Raw genomic sequence first — 19,501 nt, 5'->3', positions numbered from 1 at the left:
ATCTGTTGAGCCAGGAGTTGGAGATTACAGGGAGCTATAATCGCCCCTCTGCACTCCAGCCTGGGCAACAGAGTGAGACTGTGTCTCTTAAAAATAAGAGGCATTCTGTTTTTTTTTTTTTTTTAAAGGATAGATAATATATTAAATTCACATCAAATGCCTTAAACTTATAATTAAAAATTGATTGTTCAGAAATCATGCTTTGTGGACAGTAAATAATCATGGAATTCTAATTTATTCTGCACTAATGACATAGCGTGGATTACTGCAATGAAGTACTTAGACATTTCCCACGATATTGATTTAAAGTTCACCATTTAATTATGTGACTCGAATCGTTGCTCAGGATTTGTAATTCCCAAATGATACGTGAAAATAGATGAGCCAGTAATAACAGGATGTGTCCTGAAAGTTTCTATTTCAAAGTACAGTGTAATTTCAAATGATTATAATTTGTGATGCTTTATTGGACCTTAGAAGTTATCTTCAACCTTGAATGTGTTTATTTCCTGAGTTGTTTTCTTTAAAAGAGAAATCATTTTGTGTTAATTGGTACTTTGCTAAAGCAGTGATTTAACATTTTGATGATATATTATAAAATATCCATGTAATTTTATTTTATAAAGAACTTTTAGGAGATTAGCACAGTCACTTGATCTTTTCTGTATTTTTTGACATTTAAAGATGATAGATAAAGTAAAATTGACTGTAAACTGTATTTCATAATTTCTTCTAATTTCAATTTACATCATAGATGACTTTCTAAAAACCTTCTTCTAAAAGAACTGGCATTTAAGTAAATTGTGTAAGTGATATTCATCAGATTTTTGTATAGTGCCTTTTGAAAGTCATAGTATATTATAATTTTTGTAAGGTTAGATATATTCAATAAATATTAAAGGGAACATTTTGCTTTAAAAATATAGTGAAATTTAATTCAAACATATATAAACCAGAGGCCTAAGTTAAAAAACATTTCAGATTTGATGTTTGTATCTGTGCTCTAAAAAGCCCCCCGGGAGCTAAAAGTTACTATGCCATAGTGTAAAGCTTCTGAATTTTAAGTTTGGGAATAAAGGGTTTGCTTTATTTGATATGGAATGGTAATGATAATGGATTCAAAATGTATTTACTGAATATAGTTCTGTCCTAACTCCAAAAGCTCACATACCACAGAGCACCATATGCATTTACTCATTGGTTTCATACTCTGCATATGAGACCTTTTTCCCTTGGCTGGTTAAAAGTATAAATGCAATGAAAAATGCAGTTTCTTTTATATGGCTCATTGTGCAATATTGTTTTTGATTTTTAAAGTTTCTTTATTATAGGACTTCATGCAATGCTCCTGCCCACCTTTGCAGCAAAATTTTTCTTAGAAATATAATAGCCCCAGTATAAGAAGTTGATGATTCCTAGGCATCTTCAGTTTTTGTTTGGGGTTTTTTTTAAAAAAATAATTATTTTTAATTAACTGTCTTTTCATTTTCAGTTTTAGTATCCTATGTAACAGAAAGCCTTTGACAGGATGTTTGTAATGTCTTATTGAAACTTAATGCTCTTAGGAAGTCACACTGGACTGGGATGCATTGGCACTCTCATTTAACGAGCAATGTGACCTTGGCCAGGCCCTTTCATACAAGTACTCCTCAGTTTTATTAATTAGAAGGAACTGATGAGATGCTCTTTTAAATATCCCATCATTTCCAAAATTTTATGATTATCGATGCTTACTGTAAAAGAAATACAACGTACATATTTGAGAAAACATTACATACAACAAGGAGGCACAAACATAGATGGTGCATCTCATCAACATTCTAATATAGAGTGATAATGACTGGCTCTAAACAAACTTTGCAACCAAACAAAAACTTCTTATCTGTGAATCTCACATTGATCCCCAAGAAATATCTAACTGAATGTTCTTATTGGAAAAGTATTGGAAAAGTTAATTGTTTGTAGAAAGTTAGCTTTTACCTGAAGTGACAAAATAAAGTGGTTACCCAAAAGGGTACAACCTAGTATTGGAGTTTATCTCATGGGTGTAGTGGATTTGCCTTAAACCCAAAGATATGTTTTGCTGGGTTAATAGGTATCCAGTGGATCTTGAGGATGAGAAAGGGAAGGAACTCTGTCTGTTCTATGTGTGGGAATCTCTAACCCCTTAATTTCTTCCCAATTAGAGATTTTTACTCAGTTTCATTTTTAGCATATGCATATCCATTCTTTGCCTCCTTCATTGCCTTTATTCAAGGATAGTTTCCCTTTAAGATAATCTTTAAACATTTCTTCAGTTTTTAAAATCTTATCATTATATAGTTCACCATTATAAAAACCACAAGAGTCATGCTTCACAACATTTTTATAAAAAGATTTTTACATCAAGATGCTTACTGATTCAGACAAGGAACAATTCCTTTTCCTGTTTTAAACTACGTATCAAGACTCAGAAAAATCTATCAACTTACAGGTAACTTGTATCTCCTTGCAGGCAAACCTAATTAGTGAAGATATTGAAAGTGCAATCAGTGACAGTAAAGGAGGGAAACAGAAGAGGCGGCCTGATGCCCTGAGGTAAAAACATTAAAAGAAATCAAGGGGTGGAATTGATTTGTTTCTAAGGCTTTTTTCCCCCCAAAGAGTTAGAAGAATTATTTTCCATGGAAGTATATTATTATATTGTATAGATCATAACCTGTAGTCTCAACACATTTGTTCTCCCAAGTTTGTCAGTGCGTTTGCTCCTTTGCTCTCCATAGTTTTGATCTTTCTCTGATATGGCTTCACTTGGGTTGGAAGTCACAGGGTCATGAAAGATGAGTGGCATTTGAAGAGAAGGTATCCTAGGGAAATACAAGCTAGACAGTAGGATTGTAATTGTTCCATGGCCCTTCCAAATCACATGAGACTCAGAAAGAAAATCAACCTAGTTTTCAGCTGACTATTAATTTTTTTATTTCATATGCATTCATAAACATGCATAATATGGAATGCTTAGGAAATCCTTATTGCCCCTGACATAGTTGTTTCTGAATTTTAATAACTAGTACCACAAGTTGAGTTAATTGATATGTTATAGAAATAGAGATGGTAAAAATTCTATTTGTTTTCATCTTTTTAAGGATGATTTCCAACGCAGACCCTGGTATACCGCCTCCACCCAGAGCTCCTGCCCCTGCGCCCCCTGGGACCGTCACCCAGGTGGATGTTAGAAGTCGAGTGGCAGCCTGGTCTGCGTGGGCAGCCGACCAAGGGGACTGTGAGTCTTCCTAGAATTAATACTTATTGAACACTTACTTTGGGTTGGGGCATAGGTCTTGCTTTCAAATTCTGATGCTGATTTCAGAACTGAAGCTTGAGGTTACTTTTAAAAAAATCAAATCTGGCTGGGCACAGTGTCTCATGCCTGTAATCCCGGCACTTTGGGAGGCTGAGGCGGGCGGATCACCTGAGGTCAGGAGTTCGAGACCAGCCTGACCAATATGATGAAACCCTGTCTGTACTAAAACTACAAAAATTTGGTGAGCGTGGTGGCAGGCACCTGTAACCCCACCTACTGGGATGGCTGAGACAGGAGAATCGCTTGAACCCGGGAGGCGGAAGTTGCAGTGAGCTGAGATCACGCCATTGCACTCCAGCCTGGACAACAAGAGCAAAACTCCATTTCAAAAAAAAAAAAAACATCAAATCTTAGGTGAAAGAAAGTTAAGCCTTGAATTTTGTTAAGATTATTATCTGTAAGAGTTTAGACCCACCATTTAATAAATACGGTGTTAGGGTTAGAGTCTTTTTTTTTTTTCTTTTTTTTTTTTAATGCTAAGAGAGGAAGTTTCACTTGATTGACAGTTAAAAAGATGGCAACAAAATATGTACAGGTTTTTTTTTAAAGACCGCAATTAAAATTATTTCCAGTTTTTATTATTATTATTATTATTATTTTTTTTTTTTTTTGAGACTGAGTCTGGCTCTGTCGCCCAGGCTGGAGTGCAGTGGCCGGATCTCAGCTCACTGCAAGCTCCGCCTCCCGGGTTCACGCCATTCTCCTGCCTCAGCCTCCCGAGTAGCTGGGACCACAGGCGCCCGCCACCTCGCCCGGCTAGTTTTTTGTATTTTTTAGTAGAGATGGGGTTTCACCGTGTTAGCCAAGATGGTCTCGATCTCCTGACCTTGTGATCCGCCCGTCTCAGCCTCCCAAAGTGCTGGGATTACAGGCTTGAGCCACCGCGCCCGGCTCAGTTTTTATTATTTAACTACAGTCCCTTTGTGGACAAGTTTGTCATATTGATGGAAAGGTTGTCAGGACAGTGGTTGGCTGCTGGCAGTGGAGAAGGGTAAAAGGTATCCATCATACGACTGTACTGTACTTGTCAAGTGGGCCCTATGAGCGTGGCATCATTTCACCTTGGCATTCTATTTAAAAACAATTATAACATAGAACTTAGTGTTACTGTTTTTTTAAAAAATATAACCTTATATATTTTTATTTTACAAATAATCATTATGTAAAATTTGAAAAATTTGGAATGTATAAAACTTGGAACTGTATACCTAGGGAAATAAATTCATCTGTAATTTTCATCATCCTGTTGACAAGTTGATTTTACTTTCTAGTCTTTTCTTATTTCTTAAACAATAAAGTTCATGTTGTATACGCAGTTTTGAATACTGATTTTTAGAATTATATGATGCATATTTTGCCATATAACATTTTTAAAAGTTGATTTTTGATGAATATATAATTGTTTATATTATTGTATCATTTTCAACCATTCTCAATTTTGAAATATTATTTCATAGTTTATTTTTTATCAATAATGATGGACAGCTTCGTTTATAAATCTTTGACCATGTCTCTGGTTATTTCTATAGGATAGATTTCTAGAAGTGAAATTATGGGCTAAGAATATTAACCTTTAAAAAACTCTTGACACATATTGCCAAACAACTTCCTAAAAACACTGAATTATAATTTCCCACTTGCTTAAAAAAACCTCCCTGTTTTAGCTTATATTTCTATAAAGTCATTTTTTAAATTTAATGTGTATCTGTCTTATTAGTAATATATTCATTAAAATAGACAAGTTAGGACATCATTATATTACTAAACAACCAAAGCAACTCAGTGGATAGCCTTCTAGTGCTAAAAGTCACCTGACATTTTGGTGGGCTATCTTTTCTGAGTGTGTAATTTTGGATGATTTATATTGCTAGATCCTGTAGCTAAATGTTTGAATGGAAATACGGTGTAGGGGTCTGAGCATTCAGACAGATAACAACAGTTCTGTAAGTCTGCTGTGGAAAAATGAGAGCTGCTCTCTGCTGCTTCATCAATAATAACTGAGATCTCATTGTGTTTCACCTGTGTTATTAGTGTTACTTTTTATGTGTTAGAATATTTTACTAGAATCTGAAATGTTTATAACTAAAAAATGCCTTAAAATGTGTTTGGTCTAGTCTCTTCATTTTAAGGACGAATAAATTGTGATTCAGCAGGCTCGAATCTGATGAACGCTAGAGCCTCATTCTTTTGCCTCTACTCCAGTGGGACTTCTTAACTTTCTAATTTTTTTTTTTTTGAGACAGAGTCTCCCTGTCTCCCAGGCTAGTGGCCTGATACTGGCTCACTGCAAGCCTCCTGGGTTCACGCTATTCTCCTGCCTCAGCCTCCCGAGTAGCTGGGACTACAGGCGCCCGCCACCACGCCCGGCTAATTTTTTGTATTTTTAGTAGAGACGGGGTTTCACCGTGTTAGCCAGGATGGTCTCAATCTCCTGACCTCGTGATCCACCCGCCTCAGCCTCCCAAAGTGCTGGGATTACAGGCGTGAGCCACCGCGCCCGGCCAGCTTTCTTATTCTTTAACCAGTAAAGTATGATTCACACAGGGTATCTGGCACTGTAGTTAAACGATATAACTCATTTCCAAAAATGAGGCACCTCGGACTCTTCTTTGGATGTGCGGGGTAAAAGTTGGGCTCTGAAGCAAGACCTGATCTGTCTACCTGTGTGGTCTTGGGAAGTTATCTCTCTGTACTTCAGCCTCATCTCTAAAATGCGGATAATAATTCATGGGTTGCTGTGAATCTGAAAGTAAATAATGTTTATGATAGTACTGACTACAGAATAGTAAGCGTAATTTGTGGTTCTCATTTTGCCAAATTGAGTTCATTTTCTTTCTGAATTGTTTTCTATTTTGTTTAGGTTTCTTGTATTCTTAAAGGTTTTTTCAGAGGTTTAAATGTAAGCCAAGCTACCGAATATATGAAAAAAAGAACTCTTTGATGCATTCATTAAAAAAAAATAGAGCTATGTAGTTTAATTTTATAAGTTTCTGTTTTCATAAATTATGTAAATTTGTATTGATCTTTGTACTTAAAATGTTTAAAATACAGTAATTTATTGTATTCTATACTTTTTGTGTACTTATGGTGTTTTTGTTGTTACTATTTTGATGAAGAGGTTCTGAAGTAGAGGAAGGATAAGACAAGCTTACAGACATTCTGAATAAACCTGTAAAAATATATGTTGAACCTTATATATATTATATAATGTATATATAATACATCTTATGTATATATAATACATCTTATATGATATATATAATATATTATGTATAATATTATATATATGTTGAACTATATATATAATATGTTGAACCATATATATATATATATATATATATTTTTTTTTTTTTTTGAGATGGAGTCTCGCTCTGTCACCCAGGTTGGAGTGCAGTGGTGCGATCTCAGCTCACTGCAACCTCTGCCTCCTGGGTTCAAGCAATTCTCCTGCCTCAGCCTCCTAAGTAGCTGGGATTGCAGGCGCATGCCACCATACCTGGCTAATTTTTGTATTTTTAGTAGAGACGGGGTTTCACCGTGTTAGCCAAGATTGTCTTGATCTCCTGACCTCGTGGTCCTCCCACCTCGGCCTCCAAAAGTGCTGGAATTACAGGCGTGTGCCACTGTGCCCTGCCGAACCTAATATAATTTATAACAAAGAGAGAATTTATCCCTAGGGGTTTCTGAGCTTTCATTAAATTTTATCTGAAATATTTTCTGCAATGTCATCTGCTTAAACTAAGTGAGATAAGGCTTTCAGAACTTCAAATTTACCACTAGACTAAACACAAGACTTATTATTCAGGTTTGGCCTGGATCCAGTCCAGTTTTTAGTTGGAAAGCCCCTCAAGAGGAGTATCTTTCTGGTTCCTCTGAAGGCTCTGGCTGACTCAGGCTGAACTGCTTCTCCTTTGAATCCCTGAGGTATATCTACCCCTGACTTCCAAAGGTGATCTCTGTGGAATAGCGCCAGTGGCACTAGGGTTCCTAGTTGTGTTTCAGACCTGACAGAGCCCAATAAATACCATATCTCCCTGTCACTGTGCCCTCCAAATGATATTTTTTGGGGACCTCTGTAGAGTTCCTAATAGCTATTTCAACCTCAACTTAGTGCTTTCTGTGGTAGTCCACTACAGCCAAGGTAGCAGCTAACTATGTGTAAAATAGTAGCTAACTGGCAAGATTTCATAGGTAGAAATTTTAATTATCTTAAAGTAGTTAACAGCCACTAATTAAGTTTCATAAGACATGGTGATTTCTTCTTTCTTTTTTTTTTGTTGGCAAGTGTTCCAGTTATAGGTAAAGTTAGTGCATAGGAAGAATAGCAATACAAAGTTTTCAATATTTTTTTGCAGTTCTCTGTATTGAGCATCATGAGTCATGATGATGTATCGTGAGTTGTACTTCCGTTTGTGGTGTTACATTTCTGTTGTTCCATCCATATATTTTAAAATTTATTCTTCCATGAAATATCTGTAACAACTCTCTGTGTTTAGCGGTAGTATTAACTAACTCATACCAGGAAGGAGTTCATGATAATAACTTCATGAGTAACATCATGCTCTAGCCAACTGAGCAACCTTAATATCTTGAATGGACATTTATTTTTTAATGTGAAAATTTCTGTCTGCTTTTAAAGCTCGTAGCTTCAAATTAATGAGCCCAATATTGTGGGTTTTAAGCTTAATTACACTTAAATTTTAAGAAGCACTCTGCTGTCAGAACTCCCAAAGCTTTATTGTAGTCACAGTATTGGAATGTATAAAAATTATAGCTCTGTTGCATTAGAACTAAGTTGACCAGCTTTTGAGAAGTAAAAGCTTAACTGCTGGTTTATGTTTCTGGCTTGTGTAGGAATTAAACCATGCTAAGTTAAGGTTGGTTCTACAGGTAGCTGACTCAGGGAAGAGAGAGAATAGAGGGGATATTACAAGTTAAATAAACATCATAAAGGTGAGAGGAGCAATACGTAAGCTCTGCCCAGCTGCTCCTGTTAGTGTAGACAAGGATGCATTTCATGGCTGATGAGCACAGTTTTGACTTGTGTATCCAGTGGAGGTGTTCCCTTTTGCAAATGGTCCTCCTTTTAAACTAATTTTTATGTTTTAATTGCCTATATTGGTATTGTGTGAGTAAAAGGTTGAAAGACATGATTCTCCTTTCTATAGTTGAGAAACCAAGGCAGTATCATGAGCAGGAAGAAACGCCTGAGATGATGGCAGCCCGCATTGACAGAGATGTGGTAAGTACAGGAGTCGCCTTTAGATCATTGGCTTTTTTTTTCTTAAGAGGAAAAAAAACTTCATAAGTAAATGAAGCTTATTTAAATAAAGATGTTTTATGGAAACTATGTTTTCTGTTTCCAGTGATGGTTATGCCCTCTGAATTAGTTTTTTCCTTAACCATTTTTTGCCTTTATGCCAGTATTTAGTTAGGAGACTTGGGCTGTGATAGAAGAATCAGCATATTAACTAGTTTACATTGGAACTTAGGCTGAATTATTAGCTGTCAGGAATGGTGCAGTTTTTATTTTATTATAGTTTGTAATTCATAATTGAAATATCTTTTTAATATGTCTTATTGGCATTTATTAACAATGTATTTTAGAATAAATAAAAAAGTCAAGTGACATTTTTAAAGGATAGATTTGTAAATTGTAATGCTTTTGTAAAAGATAATGCTACGTTTGTTTTCATTTCTTTCTAGTGATTTACAGAATGAGAATGCTGTAAATGCTTTATTATAGCATTCTCATTCTATAAATGAGATTCAGAATATGCTGTTAATATAGTTACTTTTTATACTGTACGCATGTTACTAGCTTATTGAGAAACAAATACTAAAAGGAATTTGAAATTTGGAATTCCATTTTTATATCACACTATTACGTGTGATACTGAAAAGTTTATTTAACCCCAATTTCTAGTCTTAAATTAGAAGAATGTCAAGTTTCACACATATTGGAGAAAGGCAACTAAGACTATAGTATGTAAGATAATCAGATTCATTCCAGTGGTCTCTGATAGCATGGTGCATTATTAATTCTATTTTGTCACGTGGAAATTCTTATTAATGCTTAGTATCATAGATTAGCTATTAGGTTATCACAACAATCCGTGTACCTTTAATTCCATGAAATAATATTGTCAGTGCTTTGTTGGAACATTTATCAGTAAAGCAAAAATGTCAGTGCTCTTCTAACAAAACGTAGTTTAGAATTTTCCTCCTAACTGTGTGGGAGAACACTGGGAAAAATAGAGCAATTGAAAATAATAATCCGAGTAGTTATTGTGAATGCTTCCTTGATGACATTGAAAATAGAGCAAAAGTAAGCTAAAGAAATATGTAAATGTCAGATGTTGGCTACAGGTATATTTAGTTTGATTCTTGTAATTAGTAATAAACTTGAAATTGGCATGTGGGCTGCTACTTTTTCTAAAAAAACCTTTCTATTATTTACTAACAGTGTACAGCTAAGGTAAACGTTTTGTTTTATATTTTATTCTATAATTTCTAATTTCAGCAAATCTTAAACCACATTTTGGATGACATTGAATTTTTTATCACGAAACTCCAAAAAGCAGCAGAAGCATTTTCTGAACTTTCTAAAAGGAAGAAAAATAAGAAAGGTAAAAAGAAAGGACCAGGAGGTAAGTTGGATTTTCTTAATCTTCTTATGACTGGTTAGAACTCCAGTACTGGCTGGAGTGGCTCACCCCTGTATTCCCAGCACTTTGGGAGGCTGAGGTGGGCAGATCACCTGAGGTCAGGAGTTTGAGACCAGCCTGTCCAATGTGATGAAACCCCATCTCTACTAAAAATACAAAAATTAGCTGGTCATGGTGGCATGTGCCTGTAATCGCAGCTACTCGGGAGGCTGAGACAGGAGAATCGCTTGAACCTGGTGGAGGTTGCAGCGAGTCGAGATGGCGCCATTGAACTCCAGCCTGGGCAACAAGAGCGAAACTCTGTGTCCAAAAAAAAAAAAAAAAAAAAGAACTCTGGTACTAGGCAGAGTTTTGACCCTCATGAACTGCTTAGCAAAACTTCATTGATTGTGGACTAGGGTTCTTCTTCTAGTCTTGGGGTAGCACCTGAGATTTAGGCAAAGAGTAGGATGAACTCAGGAAGAGTCCATTTTGGTTATAAGTCAGCTATATAGTGAAGAAAGATCCTGGAATGTTTTACCTAAATCGCAGACTCTGAGATTCAGGCAGTGATCATCTGTCTGTAGTTTTGATTAGTTATTGTAAAATTAAGTGTCTGTTAAAGAAAGACATAGCTCTATTCTTCTTATATTTGAATTTATTCTATTATAAACTAGAACCATATTATTTGTTAAATAAAAGAGTTGACTTATTAAAACATTTAAAAGTTTCAACGGATTTGAATTTTTTATCACAAAACTTTAAACAGTACATTCAGGTCACATACGAAGTCACATATAGACAATTTTGAAGTATGCTGCAGTTCAGCTATTTAAAATGGCCTCAGCTATATAAAATTAAACTTATGGAAGTAATGTTTATACTTCTGCTGACAAAATGGTAGAGATGGAAAGATATAAAATAGTAAATAAATATCCCTTACATTACAGATAATTTCCAAATCTTTCTCTACCACATATTTATATGATAAGCATATCACCTTTGGCTTTATCTTCTACATGTGAATGTGCCTCCTCTCTACATATTCTGAAATTAAGTACGATTGCTTCCTGGTATCATAAACCACTTACTCCTTTTGAAATTCTCTGTGAAAGATATACTGTGCTCTTGATCACCCAGATTGAAAACCACAGATTCTTCTATGATTTCATTCTCTAGCTTGTAGCCAACATCAATTTTATTTTCTCAACATCTCCTGTATCCAGTTATTTCCCTTTTAATTTTCATATCCAGTTCAAGCTACTATCATTTTTTTTTTACCCTGCTTTCTAAGCAGTTTTAAGCCTCTGCTTTTTCATGCTGTGAGAACAATCTTCAAAAGCGTTCAGCCACTTCATGCTTCTGCTGTGAAGCACGCTAGTTCCATGTTCTATTGATTTAAGTACAGCTGTTCACCGTGGAAATCAAGGTTATCCACAATCTAACCTTGGTCTACCCTTCCAATCTCATGTTTCTCTGCTTTTGTTTGTTGTTTCATATACATGCAATTCCCCCTTTCCTTGTTTTTGCTGATGCTGTTTTATACAACCATGATGTTTTTCCCACCACATCGCCCTGGACCAAACTTTTTCAAATCCCGTCTTAGAGGCTACTTTCTCCATCTAATACCCTTTAAGTATCCATTTCCTTATCTCCCAACCAGGTAAGTCTCTTCTCATAATGATTGGTACTTGTCTTGTTATTTATCTGATTCATGTATATTATTAGCTTTTAAGGCAGGGCTTGTCACTGACTCACTTTTATACCCTTCACAATGATAAGCCCAATGCCTGCCATAGAGAAAGGCTACAATGAATATTTATGGAATTAAATGAGTAATTTGTAGTGCCTAAAGACAGAGCAATCCATTTTGAACTTTGTATCTTCTCAGTTTCTTACAGTCAGACTATGAGATGCAGCCCAGTAGTTAGGTAGCATGTCTGATGAGATCCTCAAATTTTACAGACATAAATGTGGTTTTTGTTTTTCCATTTAATAAGTTTTCTTGGATTTTGCTCTGATCTCCTCCTCTTGCTTATTTCATTAGAGGGTGTTTTAACGCTGCGGGCAAAACCTCCACCTCCTGATGAATTTCTTGACTGTTTCCAAAAGTTTAAACATGGATTTAACCTTCTGGTAAGTGAAATTTATGTATATAGAATTAGAAGAAATAAATGAAAAAGATGAAAGTCTAGTCAGGATGTTTCTGATCAAATTAAGAAATAAAATTGTTTTTATAGATTTTTTGGGGGGTATGTATGTTTTGATTTGCCTTCAATTAAAACAGCAAATTTTAAAACATATATATCTATGAGACTTGATTGAAAAACAATGACTTCTATTCTCACTCTATCCATGCTAAAGAATGTATGTAAAATGAAACTGGTGGTAAAGACCACCCCCTCTGAGTCTATGTTGGACCTTTCTGAGTGTCTGACTTTGCTTGATATTAATCTATTTTCTGTTTTCTTCATGTTGCAGGCCAAACTGAAGTCTCATATTCAGAATCCTAGTGCTGCAGATTTGGTTCACTTTTTGTTTACTCCATTAAATATGGTGAGATTTTATTAGTTTAAGAAAGAATCATTCTTAGTATATTTTTTTAACCCCCAGTGTCTGTCTGGATTATCTAAAGTGCTTTTCTTCATTACCTTGTGTGGGTACTATTTCTTTGCCATTTGTGTAAACGTCAAGAATGTAAAATTTGAGAATTTAAAAGAACCTTATAAATCATCTAGTTTAAGCACCTTATTTTATAGTTGAGGAAACTGGTATCTCTGACAGTGCTAGGGATATGAAAATAAATAAAGATTTATTGTATACCAGTGTTTCAATGTATACTAGTATATAATATTCAGTGCCTTGAATAATGTAGATGTTTTTCTTATTCTCACAAAATAATCATGAGAAGTCTAGTTCTTCATGGATGGTTTGCTCCATGAAGTCATTCAGGAACCCATGTTCTTTTTATTGAGGTGTTCCTTCATCTCCTGAACTGTCTCTGACTTGTTTACTCATTTATGTACTTATTCTACAAATACAAATTGAGAGCCTCCTCTGTGCTTGGCTTTAAAGTAACTCATCAGGAACAAAACAGACAAAAATTCTTACACTGTTAGAACTTATATTGTAGCATACAGAGGTAACCAATAACCTAAATAAATGTCTGAGTAATACAGTAGTCTAAAAATCACATGCTATGCAGAAAAATAGAGGAGCAAAGGAGAACTGGGAGTTCTCCAGGGAGATGCACGCATGTGTGTATGTTTGTGGGAAACGGAGTGTTGCACTTTTTGAGTAGGGTTGGTTAAAGGAAGCCTTAATGAGAAGATGTCATTGGAGTAAAGGAAGTAAAGAATGGATCATGTGGATCCCTGAAAGAAGAGAATTCCAGACAGAGAATAGTTAATGTGTAAATGTTCTGAGGTGGTAACATGCAAAGGATGTTCTTGGAATACGTAGATACTGTGACTTCAACGGAATGAGGGAAGAAAAGATTAGAAAGAGATGATATAAGCGGGATAACAGGAAAATACATCTTGTTTGTCTTTATCAGGAATTGGGAGACCTTTGACAATTGAGTTTTCAGCAGAAAAGGATTGCCCTGGCTATAATGTTTAGAAATTTTGGGGAAGAAGAAGCTAGGGTCATTACTAAAATAATCCAGATGGGAGATTATGGTGCTTGGACATAGTATCGTTGAAGGTGGTGAGAAGTCTGATCTGGTTATAAATTTGCTGCTAGATTGGATATACTGTGCAAGAGCCAAGGATTGTTCCCAGCTTTTTGGCCTAAGACTGACAGGATGGAGTGATGATTAACCAAGATGGGGAAGACTGGGTAGAGCAGGTTTTTGGAGGTTGGTGAAGAATTCAGTTTTAGACATATCAAAATTGAGTTGCATCCAGATGGGGAAATTTGAATTGATAGTTGAGTATATATATTTGGAGTTCAATGGAGAAATCAGGCCAAGGACTGGTTGAGCCCTGGGCATTTGATGTTAGGAGAATGGGAAGAACCAGCAAGTAAGATTGACAAGAGGCAGTAAGGGAGGATAACTCTCATCCTTCTTTCCCCAGGGATAAGTAGACAAGACCTGAAGTAGAATATGAAATGAGTATTGCTTTACAAACATAGGAAAGTAAGTAACATTATCAACATGAATGTCAGAAGCTAAGCAATAAGGCATTAGAAGATGAAAGTCCAAGAGTACATCAATAATTTATGAATGCTTCCATATGTTGTTGCTATATATGGAGCATCAGATTTCTACTTGCCTAATTATTTCTGAATAATTCTTGCTATATAATTGCTTTTAAAAAATTAGACGGAGACCAAGGGGATACATATGCAAAGAAACTGATACTAGTTCCTTAACAAAATTTGTATTCCTTATTTTTTAACATTTTTGATGCTATCTTAGTTTGAGTATTTGTAAGTATTGTTTATAAAGCAGTTTCTGCTGCCTCTTCTTATTTATTTCACACACTTTGAGAGATCTTATGTAGATGTCTAGTCATTACACAGAGTAGAGCTATAACATAACAAGACTGGTTTCCCTGACATATACAAATTGGTCTTTGTGATCAGGTTATGTACCTGAAAACATTGGTTTACTTGCCAATGTTTAGTATCTCTGCTTGTCTCAAAAATTACTCCTTACTAATGGTCCCTACAATCATAATATTTTGCTGGTCCATTTAATGTTCTCCCTACAGGGCCCCAGACATTTTACTTGGACAAGGGAGATGGGGAGGAACATCTATTCAGGGCCTGCTACTGGCCAGGCATGATGTAGTGGCTTTACACCTGCAAGTTGCTCTCCTCTTCCCTCAGCATGGACATATACACACAAGCATAGCCACAGCACATGTGCCTGCGCACGTTCTTGAGAGGGAACCATGGCTCTTAACCTTTCATTTACAGTTTCTTTCATTTTATTTCCTCTTTGTCAAATCAGAGATTTTTATATTCATCTACTCATTTTCTTTAGTTTTACTTTTCCCTCTTATTGCCACATATTTATTGGAAACGTGTTCAAGGTTGGAAGTTAAAAATTACTATGCTAGGTAGGCAGGGTAGGTTTTGTTCTCAAATAAGGGTTAGCTTTCCTCCTTTATCTGCCATCTTTTTTCATTCATTCCAGTACCACTGTATCATCTGCAATTGAAAGTCAGATAAGTCTTAGTCCAACTCCTCAAGGAGGGGAAACTGAAAAGCCATAAATTACGGTGTAATAGTGTAATGTGTTACTAATATGCATAAATTACAGTGTAACAGTGTAGTGTGTTACTCATATGCATAAATTACAGTGTAATAGTATAATGTGTTACTAATACACCTAAATTGTTTAGAGGATGCAGGGTGGGGAGTGGTACATCAGAGTTACACTGTGGGGTTAACACAGGCTTTCCTAAGACTTGGGACCTGAGAAGAGTTCTGAATAATGGGGAAGGGCCTTCTGGGGAACTGGGAACAGCATGTGCAAATACACAGAGACCTAGAACAGCATAGCATACTGAGAACACCTGGATGATTGGAGCCATTCAAAAAATCTCCTTTCTTCTTGTGCCACGTCTCTGAGAAGGGAAGATTTTATAAAGGGACTCTGGTTTCTGCTCTAGGAGATAACTACCATTTTTCTAAGCCAGAAAATAGCTCATAAGAAGTAAATTTAGAGCCGTTTTTGGACATCTACTTATCCTCATTTTGCTTATCAGAGAATTGCACCTGTTTGTTTGTTTCTGCTGTCATTAAATTATCCATATTAAATCAGGGAAATTTTCCAAAAATAATTCTGGAGAAAAGTACCATAGATTCAGAGTACCAGTTCTCATTCCTGTTTCGCCTTCCTCCCTGGATCCTTTTATTTTTTATGTGTCTGTATAGGCACAGCCATAGACTGTTAACTCTTGATAGTATTGTTTTTCTTGATAGTATTCATCTTGGGAACTGTATTTTTCAAGTTTAGCATAATAGATTTGCCAGTAGAGAAACACATATTTAAAACAACAACAACAACAAAACAGGGATAGTAAAATCACCTGATCTAGAGTTCTCTACATAGCCTTCAGTATCTTCCAGAGAAACTATAGTCATATGCAGCCCATAGGCAGATGCTGTGAAAGTTGTTAAATTGTTAACTTTCATTTTAGATTTTAAAGCACTGCTGGGCTGGGCAAGTTGATTTGACAAGCTGTTTTTCATTCGGTAGCATATTGCACAGCATCAAAATTTAATATGACTATTAAAAAATAGTGCTTATTTTGGCATGTCTGCCATTTTGTCTACACATTTTGAAAATACACAAAGAATAGTCATCTTCTTGCTAAAAATGGTTTATTCTTTTAGGTGGTGCAGGCAACAGGAGGTCCTGAACTAGCCAGTTCAGTACTTAGTCCCCTATTGAGTAAGGACACAATTGATTTCTTAAATTATACTGTCAATGGTGATGAACGGCAGCTGTGGATATCTTTGGGCGCAACTTGGATGAAAGCCAGGTAAGCATATATGAGTTCAGCATTTGCCACCTATAATGCCTTAAGTACCGTTCTTTGTTTATTATATGGATCTAATGAGACATTTATTTAACCTTGTACATAAGAGGGCTAAGTGTCATAGGATGAAAAAGCTTAAACCCTTAAAAGCTACAAATCTAGTGGAAGAGATAGAAGTGTATGTAATATAAGACATGATATACCTTAGGAGTGAATCATAAACAAAATGCTGTTGGTTGGCAAGGGGGAGCAGTCAGGAAGAGGATTTAGACAGGAGGGCAGTTAGCTTTCAAAGAAGAGCTGGCATTTAAAATCAACAGGTACACATAGAGTTCACACACATACACACACACACACACGCGTGCACAGTGCTTGCTAGTCCATGCACTTTACATAATTACTCTTATTATCCCCATTTTGCAGATGAGGAAAGTAAGGCCCAGAGAGGATAAGTAATTTGCCCAAGGTCACACAACTTGTAAGTGACAGAGCAGGGATGTGAACTCATGCCATGTAGCTCTGGAGTCAGTATTCATCATTAGTTTGCTAAACTGCCTTTTAGCAGGATGAGTAGGATTTCCACAGTTCCATAGCAGGGCAGGGGCCTGTCCAGGTAGAGAGAGAAGCAGAAGTGAAAGCATGAGGTAGTTAAGAGAAGAGAGGATAAAGATGTGTTTCTCTAGAATATGGACTTTGGGTAGCAGATGATTGTGGAAGGGCAGGAGGAGGAGGGTATTAAAATGAGCATATAGAGTTGAGGGCTGGATTATGCAGGCTTTCAGTGCCATGCTAAAGAGTTGGAGCATGGTTCTGTAGGCTGTGGAGAACCAATAACTTTGTGAATAGAGGTGTGACATAATGACATCTATGTTTTAGAAAGGTCAGTCTGGTAGTTGAGGCTAGCAAGGACAAGGACAGAAGTAACTGGAGGCAGAGGCCTTTTGAGATGCTAATGTTTTAGTAGAGGCTCCTTATAAATCAGTATTCGTCAGGACTAGAGAGTCACAATGGAACTGAAAAGGAAGAGTGGGTAATTTTAAGAATTGTACATTTGTCAATAAAGTGATTGTGGAAGACAGATTATTAACAACTGTAGTACTAATGCTTGCTGAGCAAGGCAAGGTAAGAAAATATTTCTAATTTCATGATTGTAAATAAATAATTTTTGCTTTGCTCATTTATGTAAATCTTTTTATTTATTTCACCACTTAGAACAAATCACTTAGCATGGCCACTTAGACATTTGTCTTCCTAATGTTTTTGAATGGGTTAGCCTAAGAGTCATGGGCCAATTCATAATGTTTTTTCTCCATTTTTCTCCTATTGAAACATATACAAACTTTTCCACTTATTTTTTGGACTTCGACAGTTGCTTGTGTTGGAATATAGTTAAGCAGAGAATTCTTTGAAAGCATTGCAGTTGTTGCCTTTAAATTGAAAATATTTACATTTATTTATACTATTTATGTATTAGTATAGCACAGTGTATGCCATATAATACTGTTCTTATACTGTATAAAACTGGTTAAATCTTTTTATTTTTGTAATTTTTAATTGATACATTATTAATAGTTGTACATATTTTCAGGGTACATATGATATTTTAATACATTCATATAATGTATAAAGATGAAATCAGGGTAATTAGGATATCCATCACCTTAAATATCTTAAATATTTATGCTAGGAACATTTGAATTTTTCTCTTCTAGCTATTTTGAAATGTACAATAGGTTAGTGCTAACTATAGTCACCCTACTGATCTAACACTGGGTCTTAGTTCTTCTATTCAATGTACGTTTGTCTCCATTAATCAACTTCTTTTCATCTCCCTGCAACCCTGCCCCATCCCTGTTAGCCACTAGTAATCACCAGTCTACTCTCTACCTTCATGCAATCCACTTTTTTTAGCTTCTGCATATGAGTGAACTTATTTCACTTAACGGAATGACCTCCAGTTCCATCCATGTTGCTGCAAATGACAGGATTTCTTTCGTTTTTATGGCTGAATAATATTCCATTGTAAATAGATCACTTAAATCTATTAGATTTATATAGGTTATGATTTTATGATAAGCTTAGGTGGTATCCTTTAATTTCATGAAGCTTATTAAATTGATCAAGCGTCACATTACAAATATAGCTCAGGCTCCTTAATTTCTTTGTTTAGGGTTCTATCTTAAAATAAGAAAATTAACATTCAAAAAACTACATCAAAATGAACTATATTGTTAGCTGTTAACATGCAGAAAGGGTCATTTTAGATCCTGATTGTTAAGAGTCTTCGGAAATGAATGTACTGACTGATTTAAAAACTCATAAAGATAAAAAGAACCATGAAAATCTATAACAATCTGAATAAGATGGCTGATTTCATCATAGTAGAAATATAACATGAAGAATTAAATATGAAAGATAAAGCAACATATTCTAGCAAAAACAAAGCCCTCATTTTTGTCCTAGTTATTTTTGTGGTTCATGAGTGATTAGGATCTTATAGAAATAAGTTTCACTCAGTGTCATTAAATGATGAACCGATATGATTGTGATTACAGATTAGCTGACTTTACTGATTAAAACAGAGCTGATACATTTAATTTATAAAACTGGCCATCTGTTTCATTTTAGGGGACTTCATAAATTTAAAAATCATAAACCTTAAGAACTTGCTGGACTGTTTCTCTTTTGAAAGATACGTCTAATACCAGGAGGTTTCAACAACGATGGCAGAGGAGTGAAGGGAAAGTTGGGAATCTGAAACTACTTTAAATGTTACAGAAGTTTGTTCTCTAAATACTTATACTCCTAGCTCCACTCTCCCTTCTTACACAAATTTTTAAAAACCTATACCCATGTTAAAAACTTGAGTTTAACAGAGAATTGGGGCAATGTTGTGAAAACAGATCATGCAACAGATTTCAATCTTTCTTTCATTTTATTGGTGTGAAATACTGGCATAAACATGTTTGCTTTTTCTTTTTGGGTGGATGGAAGACAGATTAGGTCTATGTGCT

At 35.5% G+C, this 19,501-nt stretch overlaps 1 protein-coding gene across 2 annotated transcripts in view; it reads left to right on the top strand.

Moving 5' to 3' along the window:
* Window positions 1-19,501, top strand: part of EPS8 (epidermal growth factor receptor pathway substrate 8) — a 169,402-nt gene that overhangs the window by 119,291 nt on the left and 30,610 nt on the right. For both annotated transcript variants that reach the window (XM_025401810.1, XM_025401809.1), the window contains exons 7-13: window positions 2,495-2,577; window positions 3,126-3,262; window positions 8,512-8,585; window positions 9,867-9,993; window positions 12,038-12,126; window positions 12,472-12,546; window positions 16,342-16,490. In XM_025401810.1, the coding sequence (XP_025257595.1) occupies window positions 2,495-2,577; window positions 3,126-3,262; window positions 8,512-8,585; window positions 9,867-9,993; window positions 12,038-12,126; window positions 12,472-12,546; window positions 16,342-16,490 (734 nt within the window). The remainder of the gene's footprint in view (window positions 1-2,494; window positions 2,578-3,125; window positions 3,263-8,511; window positions 8,586-9,866; window positions 9,994-12,037; window positions 12,127-12,471; window positions 12,547-16,341; window positions 16,491-19,501) is intronic.

Source organism: Theropithecus gelada, chromosome 11, assembly GCF_003255815.1.
Source record: "Theropithecus gelada isolate Dixy chromosome 11, Tgel_1.0, whole genome shotgun sequence".
Classification (NCBI taxonomy): Eukaryota; Metazoa; Chordata; class Mammalia; order Primates; family Cercopithecidae; genus Theropithecus; species Theropithecus gelada.
Note: the sequence above shows the minus strand (reverse complement) of the source record. Positions and strands in the feature narration are given on the sequence as shown.